The sequence below is a fragment of the Brassica napus genome, chromosome C2, assembly GCF_020379485.1.
Source record: "Brassica napus cultivar Da-Ae chromosome C2, Da-Ae, whole genome shotgun sequence".
NCBI lineage: Eukaryota > Viridiplantae > Streptophyta > Magnoliopsida > Brassicales > Brassicaceae > Brassica > Brassica napus.
The window spans coordinates 56356391-56378262 of record NC_063445.1 but is presented as its reverse complement, the minus strand read 5'-3'; the positions used below and the strand labels follow the sequence as shown (position 1 = coordinate 56378262).

General features: G+C 35.5%; 2 protein-coding genes across 2 annotated transcripts; one reads left to right on the top strand and one right to left on the bottom strand.

Moving 5' to 3' along the window:
• Positions 1-532: 532 nt before the first annotated feature.
• LOC106382746 (transcription factor MYB28-like) lies at positions 533-2052 on the bottom strand (the record flags this gene model as incomplete). Its single annotated transcript, NM_001316049.1, is given in 3 exon segments — positions 533-1290; positions 1707-1836; positions 1920-2052. Coding segments are annotated over 3 exon segments (1021 nt in total), but the record flags the coding sequence as incomplete, so codon positions are not given.
• An 18701-nt stretch (positions 2053-20753) lies between these two features.
• On the top strand, positions 20754-21353 carry LOC106379007. Its single transcript, XM_013819041.1, has one exon. The coding sequence runs from the start codon at positions 20754-20756 to the stop codon at positions 21351-21353; it is 600 nt and encodes a 199-aa protein (XP_013674495.1).
• The last annotated feature ends 519 nt before the right edge of the window (positions 21354-21872 follow it).

Below are 21872 nucleotides of genomic sequence, written 5' to 3'. Positions count from 1 at the left end.
TTTATTTTAGAAAAATAATTTATTTCAAAAATTAATTACATTTACTAAATTTTCATTGGTTTAAGATTATATAAAATAGATAACCACAAAAGTATATATTAATACTGAAATTAATTACAATATGTTTTATTAATGTGTGAAAAATTTTAAACATGCATTTTTGTGGAACTGTGTATAAAACAACCTTTATTACAATAAATATTATGAAACATTGTGACTGGCCCTAATCAACTACCAATTGATCCGTGAGGCATGCACGGTGGTTCTCAGTGTAAGAGAAACCCTAGCTCGAGTACTATTTTCTTATTTCTTGCGGTGACCTAACATTAACCCTGATTCAACGTCATGCAAACCCTACGGATTAATAAACATGAGTTCTCGCCTTCTCGGGCATATACTTAACAATCCAAATGACAAATACATACATAACTTCTCGTTCAGGAAAGTTTCAAATAGTTTGAAACCGTTCAGTTCGAATATAAAAAGATTCATATGATTTGCTTATCGAAGAAATCATATTCAGTGTCGTCATATATCAAACCAGCATGGTCAAGAAGATAATTTGACCAACCCTCGAAGTTTCCAGTCATATTGTCTTGATCATCAACGCTAGTTGATGAGACGACGTCTTGTGACACATCTGACATAGGAAGATCATGACCATACTGATCGACATTCATGTTGTGCTCATCTCTCCCGAGTGTCTCGAGAAAATATGAGAAATCGTAACCCTGATCCATATCGAGATCAGAAGTAGCATGTATCTCGTGATCAGTGTACAACAATGATTGAGAAAAGGGATCGAAGTCAGCGAGAGCATTGGAACTATCTTCTTCATTGCGAGTCTGCTCAGGGAAGCCATTGGAAAAGCTTTCATATGGTATTGTAGTAGCATTCAAGATATCTTTGATGGAAGTGGCCTTAGCCGCAACTTTGTTTAAAAGCCTTGATGTAGAGTTCGATTTCTTAATACTTTTCTTGCAACTCAAGGAACCTCCCTGAACTGGTGTGGTGATCTCGGAAGATGGGTTGAAACCGGAGGAAAGAGGACGAGACATGGAAGGCATTGAGCTTGACCGGGAGTATCGTTTGTCGGAACTAGATGCATCTAGAGAATGCAAGTTCCCAGGCTGCGTGGTGGTGGCAGTAGGGCTAGTATTAGAAGCTAGTGGCTTGTGAGTCACGGGGTCAATACCCTGTTCGATCAGACGTTTTTTGAGATGCGTGTTCCAGTAATTCTTGATCTCATTGTCGGTTCTTCTAGGTAAATGTCTCGCTATGACCGACCACCTAAAGACAAGAATAGTGAAAGAGATAAGATGGAAGACCACAGTTAATAAAATTTATTTTGAAGTTTTTTTATGGAATATAGACTAAATGATGTGTGCTAACCAAACACATATTTTGCATCAGAGAATTGTCAAATACATTGGAAAAAATAACGAATAAATTTTTTCGAAGTAAAACTTCACTTTAGAAGCATCGTTAAATTTATTTATCATGTTGTACTTTTTAATATATGATGTATATATAGATTATATAACATTTTGTGTGTTTTGAATATGGACTTTGTAATTTAAATTTTTTACTAATAAAATTTGTTTGCGGTAATAAAAAAAAAAGAGACAACTAGAATGATGATTACCGGAGGATTCATACGCACATAAAAAACATATAATAGTCCTTTTTGTTAAAAATAAACGTACTTGTTGCCACGAGCAGCATGGAGCATGATGATAATCTGTTCCTCCTCTGAACTAAACTCGCCTCTTTTGATCTCAGGTTTTAGGTAGTTAGTCCATCGCAGTCTACAACTCTTTCCACACCTTTTCAACCCTAATTAAACACCATATTCTCATCAAAATATTATACAATAAATACTAATTATACATGCCTGTGTATACTATATATATACTAACCAGCTTTTTGGGGAATGTCGCGCCAGCCACCTTCTCCATGTTCGTGAATGTAAGAGATGAGCGTCTTGTCTTCCTCGGTGGTCCATGCACCTTTCTTCAACCCTTCTCCGACACAACATGGCTTTCTTGACATTTTCTCCGATATATATATATGAACACTAATGTGTTAAAGGTTCAAACAACACCAAAGGAAATACTATATTGGGAAACTAAAATCAGAAAGGAAATATTCTAAAAAGGTAAGAAAGAAATAGATCTGTTAATGAGAACTCTGATACATCTGAATATGAGACTAATCGAGAAGCGCTCTTGGGTCTTGCCCACAGAGCTGCTAGGTGTTTTCATGTTTTTCAAGTAGACTTTGAATTTTTGCTTTCTATATATCCTTGAAATATGTATTTTTATAACACTATAAGATTAGACTAAAGAAACTTGTGAAGAAGAGCAATGAATTGTGTGATGGTGGTGAGCTTAAGAGCTATTCTCTTCTATATATACACACGTACATACTGACAATGTTGATTATGATAGATATTTTGGTACGCGAATTATTAATTATTTAAATAGATCAATTTGTTTAAACTAGCTCGCAATTATTTTCTAACAAGAAGAATATTTGCAAATTGATGCTGTATATATTACTACATTTAGCTATACATATTTATTTTCAAGCATTTCTAGCACAAAAAGAAGGATTAGCACTAATGAAAAGTACTATGCAACATATCGTTTATATTAAAATGATAGTAGGTGGTTATTCTTATGATATCATGAAAAAAATAAGATGATTTGATTTACCCAAGAACCAAATTTTGTTCAAAACATAATTGTATGGCTTATATATATATCAAGAATATAAATATATAGTCGATACTGCATAATTCAATATGCAAAATGAAATTTCAAATGTGATTTGGAATGCACACTATTTTTTACTATTAATTTTTAATTTTAAAATGAAGTTATTAATAATTGTGTAATTTATTTTAATATTGATATTATAATAAATAGTATTACTTATAACTATAATTTTGAAATTAATGCATTATGTAGCTTATTTTCAATTATTAAAATTGCATACATAGTAATAAGTAATAATAATTGTTTAATTATTTTAGTTATTATTTATTTTCCAATACCTACTTAATATTTATATTTTAATTAATTTAAATTGTATAAAAATATACTGCAACTTCTACACCGTAAATTTTATCAATCATTTATTTTAATAAAAATAATAACTCATATTTTTACTGCAAACATACTACATAAATCTATATTTTTACCACATAATTTTTACTCTAAATTATATTAAGTTATAATACATATTACAACTCAATGTTAATACTATGTGTCACCAATCGGAATCTAAATCAAGTTATTTATTAGATATATCTGGAAATTAATAAATCTAATTTTATAAACACAAAAGAAGAAAATAAATAAGAAACAGTTGGGTCATGGATACTGTAGATATAGTGAAGTGGAAAAGTGATAGACATTATTGTCTTGATCATTTTGTTTTGGACAAAATTGTCTTGATCATTGAGAATTGAAGGGATACTGTAACACCACTCGTTATTTTCGACGTGGTCCTATTTTGTTTGCCACTTTTTTTGTTTTTCCATTATTGTTCGTCTCTTACCACCCCTCACATATTCTCATTTCCCTTCCTTTTTTTTTGAACACCCTCAATTCATCCATTCTCTATATTCTCATTTCTTTTAACAAAAACTTGTAACTTCTTGTTTACTTGATTCTCTTTTTTCCTCTTTGGGGTTAATTAGTTTGGAATCCACCTTGATGATCGGTTCTAAGGCTTTAATCTGTGATTGGAGTAGTTGCACGGTGTTTTAAGTTATGTATACATATATGTACTAGGTTTCCCTCCTCCTTCCAAATTTTGTTTTGTATTATGATGTTTCATCACACGAATATGTAGGCTTACTTTCTATGTATATATAACTAGGTATCTCATCCAGTCATCCGCGTCTTACCCATGCATAATTATATTACATAAGATTTCATCTGCTGATCGGCATATTTTTGGGCACACGTTATATTTCACCATCTCTCGTTCTTGACATTGAGCTAGATGATGGCTGACAAAAAAAAAGAAGCTAGATGATGTAATCACACCATAAATTTGGAAACCCACCCAAGTAGGCCATGACGTGTTTATTGATTCCACGGGTCATAATTCACTATTCAACTAAATGCCGATACCAACACCAACACCACCATATCTTTGGAAGAAAAAAGCTGCGCATCTACAATTTAGTGAGGACCAGTTTGGATTGTAGCATATAGAGAGGAATCCTTGATTATAGAAAACCAAATTAAATCACTAAGATCCTCGTTCTAGATGCTTCTATATGTTAACCAAGTTAAGATAATCCCACAATATTCTTCACTTTGTCTTGGTTCATTGTAGTTATTTTAATGTCCCTTGGGGCAAAATCATATGGTGCACGCATCGTTTTTCCGAATAAGTTTTTCTACTATAACTTCCTTAGCATATGGCTGATCTCTATGAACAATGCAAGCCTTAAGCCTCAAAACTCATTTCAGAATGTTCTCCACTTGCTCTTCTATGCATCAATCTACTATATATACTTGGAAGCAAAAAAAAGAACAACTGATCTGCTTAACATCCAATCTCATCGGTCGTAACATGTCCATTTCATTTTGTTTATGATCATAGTTTATCTCGCAGACTAAAACTTATCATTATCCTTTCACGATGTTCGCATCGAATCTCATCCAAGCATTTAGATTGCGTTTATCCTTCTAACTTTTCTTGAATTTATAACTTTTTTTGCGGATGTTTAAAACATATTCTTAACTTTCTTTTCGCAAAACAACTTGTTTCACTTTTTTTTTTTGGTGAACTTTTTTTTTTTTGGTAAACATGTTAAGATTGCATTACCAGTTTTTGAGTTTGTGACAGAAGGTACAAAGGATACTAGTAGCAGAAAATACAAACACCGAAATGAAACTACTAAACAACAACAAAATACAGTAAAGAAAAACACGATTGAGGACGGACATCGAAAGACGAAGGAGAGAGCACTCGAGAGAACTTGTGAGAGTTGCAAGAGTACGCAACAAGCAAGCTCAGAAACTCCATAGTAAGGCATCAGTTATAATATGAGTCACGAGCCGGTAATATTGGCTTGCCCAGGCACTCGCCTCCAAAACATAACCTCACCACGAAGCCCTTCCACCTGCAGAGAGCAAAGACACCAGCGAGAGCTCGGAGCTCGCAGCAGACGACAATGGGGCCGCACCAAAGCGGCGAAATCGACGAACCAGAGCCTGTCGAAGCCCCAGACACCAATCACCACAAACAGCCACCTCTGCTCCTCCCTCCTGAAGATCAAAGGTAACAGATAACTCCAACAACCCGTAAGACCCTCACCGGAACCACCAACACCCCGACAACAATCCCACAATCGCTCTTATTTGGGTAGACAAATGGATGATAAACCCGCCACTTCCACCAGACCCTGCACGATAAAAGGAGCTAACACCACAGGGCAAGAACCAAAGCACTAAAACCCTTACTGCAGAGATGCTAGCGACACTCGCTGTCACCGGGAATGAAGACGAAGGTAGACTACAACAACCTAAGACCACAATGACCCGCACGAGCGACAGACACTGAGAACCAGAGCCTGACCAAAAATCGAACAAAGAAGCTCAATCTAATCAGTTCACCAGACCGCCACCTCCGGCTAAGATGAGAAGAAGAGCTCAGCACTCCTCATAAGCTTGACAGCAACACCTTCTAGCCACAAGGAGCCCTGCAACCACGTACAAGGAAAAACCACTAACAGAGAGTCACCACCACCGCCAGGGAGCTCGCTTGAGACCCAAAATCGACTCTTGATACATCAGTTTCTCATTGGTAGTAAAAAACTACGATGAATCTGAAGTAGAGATCTCAGGGACGAGAGCCCTCCAACCGAGAACGAGGAAACCTGTCTTTGACACCAGCTAACAGACGCCGGAGGAATCGAGGATGACCGGAGCACCACCACCAAAGCACAATCGTCCTCCATTGAAAGCAGATCTGGCCAGATCTGAGCGGTACCTCGAAGTTAGCCCTCGGAAGAACCACCAAGCCCCACCCTTACAGACGCACCTCACCACCGCTCCAGATCCCAAACCACCGAGCAGCGACGCCAGTGAAGAGAGGGAGACCACAACAGAAGGTATATCGGTGAGACAAAGAGCAGAGAAAGGAGGCGAAACAGAGAAGGGAAAGAGACAGAAAAGATTAAGGGGAAGACAGCCGGTGACGACAGTGACAGACTCGCCGGAATCCGCCACCGGCTGAACGGCGCCAATCAAAATTAGGGTTTTTCGAAAGTTAAGAGAGATAAGAGAGAGAAGAGAGAGAGATCGTCAATGGAAGTGAACTTGTCCAATTTTTTTTTTTTTTTTTTTTTTTTTTTTTTTTTTTTTTTGGTGAACTTTTTAGTGACGTTTCTTATTTTTATTTTCTTATTTCCCACTCGATACCTCAGTTCTGTCTATATCTAGCATTTTCGTCTATTTATTTGTTCCTTGATAGTTCATGCTGTTACTCTTGTTCTATCACGGTCGAGAATTCGTATACGAATACTTTTGTTATATTAATCACCAACATCACACGAACCTGGTCTTCTTTTTGTTTACCTTCGTATCGTGATTAAACACTTCTTCACGTTAAAAACTGTAGTTTCTTTCTCAGCCACTACTGTTTGACGTAAAATTTGGACTTATTAACGTTATCATATTGCAAATGTCGAAAATTCTGAGTTGAGAATTGAGACGATATACATATGCACTCGAATCCTACACTTCTAAACATTAGCTGGTGACGGTGTTTATTAGTTTATTAATTTTTTGGTTTAATTAATTTATCAATGTTGCATGGTAGGGAAATTAGTTGATTAGTCTATTGCCTATTGGAGTATTACATATGTAGTATCATCGTATCGTGTATGTTAGGATTCAGAGGCTTAAAGACATCACTTTGTCTCAGCATAAACCCACAACAAACCAAGATAGAAGTTGCTGGAAGTCCAAAATAGAGACTGCATAAAACAGAGTTGTAGAGAGTATGAAGAAGAGAATAGAGAGAAGGAGAAGATGGGAGCACACACACAATTTAAGGAGTTCGCGCCCGTTAACGAGGGTCACTACATCTCCCCGAGACTACAGCTCGGAATCCACTAGAAGGTATAACATAGTTACAAAGATACAAGTGATTCACTCATCATATCACTCATGAACTCACTCTAATGTATCTTACTATGCTCTAATGAGAAAACCCAAAGCTAGGCTTAAGCTCACATGTTTCTCTCACCCTTCTAAGCTCTTTGTGTGGCTCAATCTCTCTCTCACGTTCTCAGCCTCCCTTTATAGTGGAGACACCTTCAAACCTAATGCACAAGAGGACAAAATGGAGAGGCTCCTCCTTGTGGTCCCAAAAGTAACTTAACCCATCTTCAACTCACCATACTAACTTGAGTTAAGCCTTGGATTACTTTTGATCTTCATTTGCTTGATCAACAAGTGTTCTTATCTTCACAAATCTCCACCTAAGAACATGTTGATCAACCCAAACAACTTGCACATACTTGAGAGAGAGAGTTTCTTCTTCTAGCTTCTTGGATTCCAGTCTCGGCTTCTGAGTATCACTACTCATCCTTGATCCTTAGCAGCTTTAAAGACCATAAACCTGCTTGATCCTTGCAGCATTCAACATCTTGTTCAATGCACATCAGCTGTGAAAATTCACCTTGCCGAACCTGAGCCATCAGAACATCTTCATGTCACTTGAGTTGTGAAAACCAGCTCTAACACAAATCTGTATTAAGCTCAACTCATCAGTGACTTTTCCTAGCACCTGCAGCACCTGAATATCTGATATAAAGCTCAATAAACTCCAGTACCAAGCTTAGAAAACGTCCAGCTTGTTACTCCAACAGAAAACTCCATAAGCTTTATCACTTATGACTTCTCAAATCACACAATAACTTCCATGGCTTCTGTCCAAACCATAAGTATACTTCAGTGACTGAGAAAATACCAACACCACCTCTGCAAAGCTTTGATTCATTTGCTAGCTTCTAGGATTTTCTCATGCGCATTGAGATCAAAACCCTTTGAATTCATTTAAATCAAATGCAGAAAACCAGAATCATCTTAGCTTCTAGCTTGAAGCTTCTTGACTCAACTTGTAGTCAATCTCACTGATAGCTTATACTATCTGAGATTCACATCTTTAACCTGTTTAACCAAGCAATTCCAGAACAGAACCCCTGCTCCACCATCTTGTTAAAACAGACCACACTAGCAGCTTGATAACCCACTACTAGCAACCTTGAATATGTCTCTTATCAACAACTTCTTGTGACATCCCTGAGACACGTCCATACCACAGCTTATACATCAATTCTAGAACCTTGATGTCTCTTTCAAGCTGTAAGAACAACCTGCAATACTTCTTGTATGCAGCTTCCACCAAAAAACAAATTTGGCCCTTGCATCATCCAGTTCACAGCCTTGAACCAGCATTCTTCTTCCTGAATATCCGTCACTTTACTGGCCTGCAACTGACTTCCCATGAGTAGACACTTATGTAGACTCCTCAGGATGCAACTAAGACAACTTCACGCTCCTGAGTTGTTGTCTTTCTAATGCAGCTTGATCTCTGCATTCTTCATCCTTTTAGGACTTCTTTTTCAGGTTCTGACACTCCATTTGAGATGAGTTGTCCATCAGACTTGATACACATCACCTTCACATCCTTGAAGTGAGCATCCTTGACACATAACCATGCATCTCCTGCACTTGTTTACTTCAGTTTCTTCTTTATAGAACTCACTGAAAAAACCACTTCAATTGCTTCATCTCAAAACCCACAGCTTTGTGTCTTCTCTCTGAAAAGACTTTCAGAAACCTACAACCCACTTGTAGAAACCTGCAACTCTGTTTCTCTAAGCCTGCAACTCGTTTCTGATTATCCTGATCAACACCCAGCTTCATAACAAATCTGAAAACAACCTGTTACCATCAGATTATAACCTTTCTTGAGTTGAATACTTGTTGATACACCATCTGTTCTTCATTTGCTTTCTTCTTTGCATACAGAACTTCAATAAATCTGATACAACAGTGAGTTACACATCCCTCTAACTCTTTTCTCTTCAGCTAAACACTTGAGAAAACCTCCAAATATAGCTCCACCAGGAATAAAAAAAAAATCATTTCAGATATGCATTGCTTTTCTTGTAGCAATAATACTCCACCTGAAACTATAACCACTTGGACATACTCTGTCTCTATAAGCTCAGCTTCACAATCAGAGTTAGAACCACTCTTCCATGTATCTTTGATCCACCTCCACGTTCTTATGTATCAGATTGAGTCATCATGACTTCTTGCTTGAGAAAGTGTGCCAAAACCTGTGACACATTTTCTTTCTTCTTGCAGCCATCCCAACTGATCCATTTGCAACCAGAAAACCATAAAGAACTTCTCTTTACCAGCAGCACTGTCTCTTAAAGCATTCTTCATGTTGTGATGATGTTACAACTTAGGCTGATACATCAACAGACCATGCTCCTATCTCACAAATCAGAAATCTTGTACTCTCTTGTCGCCAAAAAATACAACCATACTTGCTTGTCTTGTACCGCTGTTGATAAACAGGACACGCCACCTAACTCCTCTAGCTAGGAAGACTTTCGATACCAGATTTTAGTATACAATGTTGCATAAAAAATGCATTCAAAGACAATCCTCATGAATCATGATGTCTCCAATGCCTTCAGCTTCTAGACCACCGGAATCTTCTTCAATCTCTGAAGAACTGATTCAAATACAAGATAACCTTCTGAGAAAACAATGCTCCACCAGAGACAAGTACTCCTTATTTCACCAAGATTCAATCCAGCAGAAAACTCCATGTGTTACACCAAACACAAATCTTCTAAAGAAACATGAATCTTCGCTATTTCCATCTTGTCAAGAGCTTACACTACTTGAAACAAGAACTCGAACAATCATCTGTATACACTCAAGCTCACAAGAGCTTAACCTTCATTGCATCCCTCTGAAAATAGCAATGAAACTGAGTGTTACACCTTCTGTCTAACAGAACATTTCCAGACCGCAACAAGAGCATAACCATCATTGCATTCCCTCTGAAAATAGCAATCATGTAGCTTCATGTTCTGTAATGACACACCAACTGAAGACTGTCATATTACCAGGAACTGATAGCTAACACCCTGAGATAAAACCTGCAGCAAGAAACCCCATCCAAAACTCAAAAGCCACTGAAATTTCCATAAATGATTCTGTTTTGATCAAACCGAAAACATTGCTCCATAACCTTCTGCAACTCCTTGTAGACAACCGAGAATACCATTACTGATACTCAGAACATCCATAAAACACTCATCAAGTCCAGGTTTTAGACGTCCTTGAACTTCTGAGTTTCCAGGCTGGAAAAAACTCAAACACCAATTGTAGCTGACTTCCACAAACTGATTTAACCAAAGATTACCCAGAAAACCATCACTGTATCTTGGCCAATCCCATGCAAAACCAGTACAAAATCATTGTGTTCCAACAAGCTTCCAATCCCAGTAGCTATGCAGAACTTGAGCAAACTTGAAACTTCAACACAGAGCATCACAAATGCCTTGTGACTGCAGCGGAACCAGACTTTATAAGTCTCAGAAAACTAGAGTCTTGAAGTTGATGTTCGGTTTTGATATAAACCATTGAGTAACAGAACGTGTACTCATCCTTTCATAACCCCAAAACCAGCTGATATCTCTGAAATACCTTCAGCTTATACCAATCTTCCATTAGTTTCTTCAGCATTGACCAAGAACTCTCTTCTTGTATCATGTGCTTCTTGCTTCTATCTCTGATAATTTTCTTCTGCTTGCAACACTCCAGCTTGTGAGTATTCTGTCATCCTTCTCTCAATGTTGCAGCTTCATGTATCTTAGAGGCCTCTTGATTTCATAGCCCCTGAAATCACCTCAACTGATTCACACTTTCACCATGAATTACTCCTTAAGATACAACTTCTTCACATCTCATCTTCACACCATAACCTGAGCTAAACCGGTTTTATAACCACTTGAGCTTCTCAAGAACCTTATGTTACTCCACCTAAGATCTAACTGGATCCTTGATTGAGTAGAGATAACCTCTTACCAAAACTGTCTCTGTTTCTGAAACAGAAAACTGCATTTTCAACAGAAAAATCTGCAACTTCTTTGGTTCTTCTTGTTCTTCAAGATGTGTGAATGAGATGCTTCCATGTACACCAGAATGAGCCTTATAACTCCTTCCTCTCACGTGCTGTTCACCAATAGACAGCTTGTCTTTCAGCCTGAGACATTCAAGTCTCCATACCTTCCTCAAAACCTGAGAAATACCATGATGCTTCACCAAGAAAGAGTCTTATGGCTTATTCCTCTCTTTAGCATCATTTACCAAGAGCTACTGCTTTGTTGTTCCTCCTGAGACATCACTTGTCTCTACAAAACCAGCTCTCCAAGAAAAGGACGTGGCTTCTTAACAGGAAAAGGAGCCTTGCTGCTCCAACTTTCCAAAGATCCAACCTTTCTCACTTTTCTTCACTCTCCTCCTTTCTCTAGATCTTCTCTCCTTTAGATCTGAATCTTCTTTCTCTCTTTCTTCTGGATCTGAGACTTTCTCTCTTGAAATCTCAGTGATCTCCAAAGCTTCACTCATGCTTAGAATCTCCTCATAACCCATGAGTTTCTCCTTCCATAAAACACAGCTTCCATAACCGTCAAAGCTTCCACTTCTCTTCTTGACAAAAAACATGATTCTTGACTTGAGAACCATAAAACACAGAACCAAGGCTCTGATACCACTTTGTTAGGATTCAGAGGCTTAAAGACATCACTTTGTCTCAGCATAAACCCACAACAAACCAAGATAGAAGTTGCTGGAAGTCCAAAATAGAGACTGCATAAAACAGAGTTGTAGAGAGTATGAAGAAGAGAATAGAGAGAAGGAGAAGATGGGAGCACACACACAATTTAAGGAGTTCGCGCCCGTTAACGAGGGTCACTACATCTCCCCGAGACTACAGCTCGGAATCCACTAGAAGGTATAACATAGTTACAAAGATACAAGTGATTCACTCATCATATCACTCATGAACTCACTCTAATGTATCTTACTATGCTCTAATGAGAAAACCCAAAGCTAGGCTTAAGCTCACATGTTTCTCTCACCCTTCTAAGCTCTTTGTGTGGCTCAATCTCTCTCTCACGTTCTCAGCCTCCCTTTATAGTGGAGACACCTTCAAACCTAATGCACAAGAGGACAAAATGGAGAGGCTCCTCCTTGTGGTCCCAAAAGTAACTTAACCCATCTTCAACTCACCATACTAACTTGAGTTAAGCCTTGGATTACTTTTGATCTTCATTTGCTTGATCAACAAGTGTTCTTATCTTCACAGTGTATATATTTAATTATAAGATTGTATGACATATGTTTAGTTCATGATCCATTAGTCACTGAGTTAATTAGACTGAAAAAGCATAGGAAGAAAATGATTTTAATCCATACGTTGCGATCATCTAGAATTTCAGCCATATTCTTTGGGAGTTGGGACCATGGCACCATGTAGCGAAAGCCCATACGTGGAAATTTGAAAACAACCATTCATCCCAAAAAAATAAAAATGAAGAAGCTTTTCTTTTAGATTTTACCTTTTTACCTTCTGCTTTAAAAATGTATATATTTTATTTATATATAAAAGGAATACTTTTTATCAAATATAAAAAGAAATAATAATGCTATTATTTAGAAGAAAAAAATGATCAAAGTTCACTGATTTCGGCTGCGCTGTCAGTTGTAGTTACAATTCTTTTTTTCTCACAATTATTTCTTATGAATATTGCATATCTATTGCGCTGGACATAGTCATCGATCTATTGGAATCTCCTTTTGAAATAAAAACAAAAAATGAAAAGCGACGAAATGATGGAAGGTGGGTCGTGGGGGTACTCTATAATTAGATTCATGTGGTTCTCTATTCGTTGCATATTCTTTTGCATCGTTCATTCTTGATTAAACATATACTTATATTTTTGTTATCTAGATTCTCTACATAAATAATGTTTTCTTTTTTGTACAAACAGATAGATAATGTTTTACCTTATTACCAAAACTCAGGGTGGCCGATGCAAGCCATGCCATATGTTCAAAGTGAAAAAAAATTCGACCAAATTCGAGATCATTTTAGCACTTTCAATTCTTAGTTTATTTAGCCTAAAATATATTTAAGATGAAAACATCTCTTTATAAGAAGATAGATGAAGTTATCCTCTATTTTGATGATTACATAAGATTTATGTCTTTCTTTTCTGTACATGTTATAGTATAATTATGTTTTCTTTATTTTCTGATGTGTATATTCCTTGCTATGTGTGAACAGTATCCTAATTGGATCTTAGGGAAATATAGGAAGCTGATACACGGTTGGTTACTAGAGTCTAGATGATGATGTTAGTACCTAAGAATGTCTTCAATAATTTGGATCGACTTTGGTGTACCTTCTCAACCATAGTTTTCTATCTAATTATCCCCTAAGTTTTAGGTTAATCACTATACTACTCGGATTTAGAAAGTTTATCACGATACCACATTGATTTACTGTTTGGTTCGAAGCATATATCTTTTCCTACTGCATGGCTTGAAGTCATGGACCATTATAATACCCAGTAAATCAATAGTCAAGAAAACAAATGCAGACAATGAAAACCGCTACAAATTGAACCCCTAAAATCAGGTATGTGATTGCATATATTTTTCTTTTGAAAAATAGGTCGGTTATTGCGTGGTCACCCATGTTGCATGCAAGATGATTCAGTACATAGCTAGGCCAGTTTCTTGGTTATATTGGGCTTCTGCCTGGACCTCATCTCTGAAGATAAGGATCCATTTTAATATGCACTAATGATATTTCCTGTGCATGAAAATAGTGTGCGATGATGTCCCTTAGATGGTTTACTCACTCAATTTACATTTTACAATGTTACTATTTTAGTCCAGTCAGGGTTGGTGTTCAAAAAAAAAATTCACGGTTAACTCTAGGTCAAGATTCCCATTTGGAGCTTCTCGGTGTTTAGTTTTTGGTTTCAGTGCTTCCTGTATGATTTTAAGTTCCAATACCTAATTTTTTAATAATCATTAATTACTACTACATATATAGTAAAAAGAAAAACAAAAAGAGGAAAATGCCCTCTTGAACAATCATGTAATATATTATTCGAGACCGAAGGCTTATTTAGGTACGAGTGTTTTTCCGTTTTGCAATAAATTTGCAAAATTTATTAATGGAAATGATTCATGTCATTTGTAAATATATAACTAAAGTAAAAATAATAAAAAGCGGATATCAATTTTTCTAACCAAGTGCATATGATTTATTACATTAAGAAAAAATACCAGGATGAAAGAAGAACAAACATAAAGTTCAAAACAAGGAAATGAAATTTGGGTTAGGCAGTATGATAAGCGTTTGGGATAAACCATTATATAGCAATAAGTGCATTTTTTCGGGACCGACTGAATAGCCGATAGGGTTTATAAGAAAAACAAAGAAAAGAATAAACAAATGTTTTGTAAGATCTAATTTGACACGTAGGAATACATATCCATGTAAAACCCGTAATTAACTTTGAATGTAAGATTTTAAGTTATATCCAACCCAAAGTAGAAAAATATAACTTTTTAATTATGGTGAACTTTTTAATCATGGTGAGGTTCCGGTAAATACAAGTCTTCTTTAGGTTTGGGAACTAGCTACAAAAGGGTTTAGGTAAATACTATGTACCATGAATTAAATAAAAAGGAAAACAAAATCAATAGAAAATGAGAATGAGAATATGAGACGGTCTGCTTTTCTGGATGTCTGATTTTCGTTTTCTAAAGAAGTGTATTCAGGAAATCAACAGTCTCTGCTCGGCCTTCCTGTGGTCTGGCCCGATGATGTCTTCGCAGAAAGCAAAAATTGCATGGTCTGATGTTTGTTCTCCAAAAGAAGAAGGCGGTCTAGGTTTGAGACCTCTTGAGGAGGTTAACAGGGTCTCTTGTCTGAAGTTGATCTGGCGCATTGTCTCGTGTAGATCATCTTTATGGGTTCAACGAATTAAAAAACATATTACCATAAAGAGTTTTTTTTGGAGTGTAAAAGCTTCAAGCTCTTTGGACTCCTGGATGTGGAAGAAGTTGTTAAAGCTCAGGCCTCTTTCTCAGCAGTTCCATTGAGTAGAAGTAAATGATGGCTCAACTACCTCCTTTTGGTATGACAATTGGTCTCAGCTAGGGGTGATGATCAATTTAACTGGTGAAAGGGGTTCCATTGCGTTAGGGATTCCTATAAATGCAACGGTGGAGAGAGTGCTGCAAACCTATCGGAGGCGCAGACTTAGAACCTATGTACTGTTATTAATCAAGCAGGAGATTCTGAGGCTTCAAGCTCTCTGGCCAAACCAACAGAAGGACTCTGTTCTTTGGAAGCAGGAGATTGATGATTTCAGGGAGGGTTTCAGCTCATCTCAAACCTGGAAATTAACCAGGATGCAGGGGCCCAACGTCTCTTGGGTAGAGGGAATCTGGTTCAAAGAAGCTATTCCTAAATTCTCTTTTCTCACTTGGTTAGCGGCTCATAACAGATTATATCGACAGGAGATAGGATTCTCAGGTGGAATCCTCGAGCAGTATCCACTTGCTGGTTGTGCAACTCGGGTACTGAGACAAGAAACCACTTATTTTTGTAGTGTTCCTTTGCGGGTGAAGTGGGGCGAGGAACAATAAGGAATCTAGCAGGCTTCGGTATCTCGACTCACTGGGATCAGCTTCACCTTCCTCTTTCGCTACTGCTTCCAAGCTACAGCCTATGCGATCTGGCGTGAGAGAAACACTCGCCGTGTGGGAGAAGCTCCTCAAACATCAGCTCGTCTCATCATTTTTTTGGATAAATTTATTCCAAATAGGATCTCATCTTTGAGAAAGATAGTTGGAAATAAACAGGAGAAGACCATGGGGATATGGTTTGAAAGTAGATGATTTTTATCATAAAATTTTGAATAGGTTTTTCTCTTTTTGTACAAAGAAGCATTAGGTTGTACAAAGATTTTTTTTTTGAAGTGAATAAATTTAATTTTTTTTCAAAAAAAAAGAATATGAAACGGTCGAGGGACAAAGTGAAAGCAAAAACAAATTAAAGAAACTTATAAGATTTTTTAAAATGAAAAGAAAAATGTTAAAATCGATGGGTTAAGGAAGATGTCGTGCGAGACTCATTTTCTTTCATTTCTAGTTATATGTTCCGGACACACACACACCCAGTGAACTTTCCACACTTCTTTTCGCCTTTTGTTTGGTAATTTGAAGTAAGTCATAAAATTAAGAATAGAGATTATTTTCATCTGAGTTTATATCACAGATTAGATATTCATATGGTTATATGGTTAAACCATCATAGCCAGAGAGAGTTTGGCAGTATTAATGCTCGATTTGGTGACTATAGTGGTCACATTTATGAGATATTCAGCTGAAGTATCTATTCACCCTATAAAGTTTTACCAAGTAAAAAAAAACTAAACTTATCATCAGAGTTTTTAAATTAACTTAAAACAACACAAAATACTCGTAGTTCCGAAAAGACAACTGTTTTAAGATTTAGAAACTACAGTTTGATCCGCACGTCCATGCTGGTATTAATTTTCACATTTATATAAATTGTTTAATGACATTTCTAAACATATAAGTTATTTGGATATTTTTAAATTCCTACAAACCGGATCCGTAAGGATCCGAGTCCGATCCCCGTCTGAAATTTATAATATCCGAACAAAGATTAATTTTAAACCCAAACATTCGATACTCAAAAAATGATCCTTACCCAAATTGGTACCTAGATTCTCATGTCTAACTAATTATGTAAGAAAATTATTAATCGGTTGAATTCTTGTCATGAACAAATCAATTTCATTCAAACTTGTGAAATTATTTTGGTTAACGCAATATAAATGCAATCAAATTATTATGGAAAATATAATTAATAAAGTAAATAGGAAGAATAAAAAAAAATGTAAAAGATGTAATAAAAAAATTAAAAATAAGTAAGTTATATTTTATACTATGTAATAAATGAAATTGAATTATTTGAAAAAGATAATAAATAAAGTTGTTTAAATTAGTTAAAATGAAAGGAAGAAGATGTTATAAATCACTTAAAATAGGTAAGTGTTGTTTTGTACTTCAGTTTTAATAGAATAGATAATTCATAAATCCTACTATATAAAAGGGACTAAATTCAAGGCTTTTGAGACTATCCACCTCAGCCAAAATATTCTCATCCAAAAAGAATTAGAAATAGATGTCATTTAGAAGATAATTAACTAACATACAACTTTTAATATTTCTAGAAATTTCAAATTTGTAACTGCTAATTTATTAATAGAATCATATATCTATATTGAATTATGTTCTATTTTTAATCGTTAGACTTCAAGGGTAAATAAATTATTAATTTATAATATATATAGTTTATAACTTTATATTGTAGTTATAAATAAAGAGAAAATAATCGAGAAAAGTAAAGAATCCTACTATATAAAAGAGACTAAATTCAAGGCTTTTGGGACTATCCACCTGAGCCAAAATATTCTCATCCAAAAAGAATTAGAAATAGATGTCATTTAGAAGATAATTAACTAACATACAACTTTTAATATTTTTAGAAATTTCAAATTTGTAACTGCTAATTTATTAATAGAATTATATATCTATATTGAATTATGTTCTATTTTTAATCGTTAGACTTCAAGGGTAAATAAACTATTAATTTATAATATATATAGTTTATAACTTTATATTATAGTTATAAATAAAGAGAAAATAATCGGGAAAGGTAAAGAAGCTCATGTAAAATTATGTAATTAAAATGGTAAAATGGTGAGTATGATGAGGTGAATCTAAGAAAATTTGTTGTACAAATTATGGTGCTTTCTTCGTCCCCTATAATGATTTAAAATAAAATATATATTCACATAAATAAGTCAATATTTGTTGTTTTTTTTTTGGTAAGATATTAAGATTATCATTTTCGGAAAGGTTACACTGTTGTTTTTAAACAACTTATTACAACAAGGAAACAAAAACAACCAACAACAACTCAAGGTAAAAAAAAAAACTTTAAGGAAGTCTTATACAAGAAAGATAAAAAGAAGTAGATAAGAGGAGAAAGGAAAACTTGCCGGGTAAGAGAGGAGACGGTCACGCATCATACGGTCGAGAGAGGCAAGGATGACTGATGAAGGTGAGGAGACAGCTGTGAACACACGAGCATTACGCTCTTTCCACAGCAAGTAGATGGCTGACTGAAAGTAGAGCTTCATGACTAGAGTAGCATGCGCATCTGCATTGACGCGAGGTTGATTGATCCAGCTTGCAACAGAGTGTAGATCAGCCGGAGGAAAAATCCAAACTTCAGGAGCAAAAAGCTCCCATATCAAGCGAGAGAAAGAGCACTCAAAGAAGAGATGATGGTGAGTCTCTATTTCAAGATTACAAAGGACGCACGTTCCAGAGACATTTAACTCCCAACGCCTCAAGCGATCCTTGGTTGGCAGTCTTCTCCGCAAAGCCAGCCTTGATATAAACACATCATGTGGAATATGTTCCTTGAACCAAATAGTCTTGTGCCAATATTTATTGTTGATAGTGTTTATATTTTTTCTGACATTAGTATCCATATTTTTTAGTAAACTGATCCAAAGAGATTAGTTTGTGGAGCTAACCAAACGAGGATTATAGTGTTTACTTTAGAAAAAGTAATAGGTTGAATGATAGATGGCGTGCGTGCTTTTTCACATGAAAATCTGCACATATATTAAAATTGTAAGATTTGAATCATAGAGAAAATATAGTGTATATGACTGAAGTTGGGCCATTCCGAAACTAAAGATGGCTAAAATTCTTCTTTGTCAAAATGCATAGATGTGAATCTTATATGAATAGAGTTCTCCATTGCTTATAGCAGTGTAATAAACTCCGTGTGTAAAGGAGGAAAAATGTTATATAAGTGAAAACAAAAATTATGATTTTTTTTTTCTTGTGCCTATAGACTCTTCGCAATTTGAAGAATAAATAACATACTGTGTGAAAATCTTTGGCTCGGTCAAATTTTATAGTTGTTTACAAAACTGTTGTTATCTGATTCATGTAATTTTTCAGTATTGATTTAAAAGCCCAAAAACCCATATATACTGACTTTTTGATATTTTTTTCTGTGATTTGAATTTAAAAAGAGATAAAACTTTCGATAAGTTATGTAAACTTAGAACAAGTATTTAGCTTTAGAAAGCATTTACATGTTTCAAACTTACAATATATACATATATAATATTTAAAATTATGCATATAAAACCTGTGTAAAATGTGTCTGAATATGTTTATCTTCTTTAATGTGTTAATCGTACTATATATAACATTATTTTAAAATTTCAAAAAGTTTATCACATACAAAAAACCATCAATAAAAAATATAATTCTCCATCTACAACAAGAAAAATGAAAAACTATAAACATATAAATTTAAATTAAGAAAAACTAACATTGAAAAGACAAGAAGTTAATGTAAAAGAAAAAACCGACAAATAATATTATAAATAATATAAATTTATAAGACACAATCCGCGCGAAGCGCGGAAAAAATCTCTAGTATTTAATAAGAACTCCTAAACCACTTATCATTTTTATGGCCCTTAAGAAATTCTCATCAAATTAAGTAGTATATCTGGATATTTATTTTTGTAAAATTTAAGTTTATTTAACAGGTTGTGTATTGCAGTATGAATAGAGTATCATGGTTCTAACTTTTATTTTATTTTACTTGGTTAATCAATGAAAAAAAAACGAAAAAAAATTGTATGGAAGGAGCACAAAAGTTGAATAGTAACCACAATAAATAATGTGTAACCATGCATGTAAACTAATTATAAATCTCAACCATAATAAAGCTGTATGAGACATATATTATATATATAGATATATATGAAATAAAAGATGTGCTACGTAACAAGATAGAAACACAAATTTCAAGCATCACGCATAACAGCTTTATAACGGAATAGATCCGTGATGACGAATGCAATAGCCAATAGGGATTGAAAAAGTTAACTAGACGACATTTCAAAGTTTTTTTTTTTTTTTGCTAATGTCACATTTCTAAAAATGCTAACTAGTTTAACTACTATTATTATACATATATAGTATAGTATATAGTTATTCTTGTCAAAATAATATATGCACTGTTTTCATTTCTTAATTATTTAGTTAGAAATATTATTCTTATTAAGACTATTTAATAATAAAACATTTCTAAACTATATGATATCGTCAAAAAATGAGGCCCTGAACACGTGAGGGCAGAGCTATAAAGGCTCGCGTCTCTCGCTCGGTGATATACGCAGCCACAGAGAGGAACCCTAAAATAAGTTAATTCGTCTTGGATTTTTCTTTTGCGGCGAAAGCAATAGTCTCCTGGAAACCATATGGTTCGCTTCACCGACAAAGAAATCGCCCGGTTCAGAACGGCAGAAGTAGTGGTGTGCTGGGACATGGTGGGATCATTGGAGACATCTCAAGGCATTCCCAGTTCAACTTCGAATGCGCTTTTAATCTACTGGAAATGAAACGATACAACTGTATCTTAGCACAGCCTAAGTACTTGCCAATCTTGGAAGAGGATACCATTACTACAACATGGCCGAAACAATCCTCTTCTGGGACTTCTCTGGATGCCCGGTCCCTGAGGGTCTCCCCGTTAATAATGCTGTTTCAAACATTGAATATTCGATTCGTGTTACGGGTTGCCGTAATCTGATGATGTCAAGATCATTCTTTGTTTATTGTGACGCTTTTAAGATGTGTGATGTCTTGGGGAATATCTATTTCCCATTCCCCATGCGACACGCAGGCACTAAAGAAGAGAGACGCAAGAAGGTTTTCGTGGACTTTATGGGCAAGGCTATTGGCCATCGTCAACCATTAAATCTGGTGGTAATCATGGAGGACATCTCAGAACACCCGGAGATCCTCCATGCTCTTGAGTTTTGCAAAGGGAGAAAAAATATCAATATTCTTTTATCACAGCCACGTCTTGACCTGATATCAAAGGAGCTACTTAGTTCTGTCGGAGCATTATGGCTTTGGAATAGCCTATGTCTCGCAGAATGCCCTTTAACAGCAGAAGACATTGAAGGAAAAGGAGAAGGACACATCAAAGGAGAAGGAAGGAGAAGGCAAAGGCAAAGGCAAAGGCAAAGGAGAAGGATACTAGGAGCTCAGCTCCGAGGAGTCTAAGTATCCATCTACTGACTCTGAGTACGAGTATTTGCAATAAAAAAAATTAAGGGTGCATGCTTCCAGTGTTGGAAGAGATTTCGTTGTTACAAAGACTTGTTTTATGTGTCGTTATTTACTTTAAATGAATTTGTGTGTGTGTCTAATGGCTTCACTCCACTTTCAGTGAAGCCTGTAGAATTATATGTTTCTTATGATGCCAAAAAAAAAGAACTATATGATATCGTAAGCGGTAAACCTTAAATACCTATTTCTCCTCACATATTTCTAGTAGTATTAGAAATGACATACTTTTGAAACTCTACTAATTGATACGTTACGTGAATTTAGGTTTTATTTTCATGGAAATTGTGTTTCACTTTACACATTCCCGATATTTTAATAAACCAGATGGGGATGCATAAACATATACAGTATATATAATTTGAACTGCGTTTATTTCGTTTATTCTTCAATAGTTCACCCACACATTCTACGGCTTATAAATCAGATGATAATTACTATTTTTAGTACAAACTA

Excerpts from the sequence above, each read along its gene's own strand:
- LOC106379007 (XM_013819041.1), top strand. The coding sequence starts at position 20,754 with ATGGCCGAAACAATCCTCTTCTGGGACTTCTCTGGATGCCCGGTCCCT.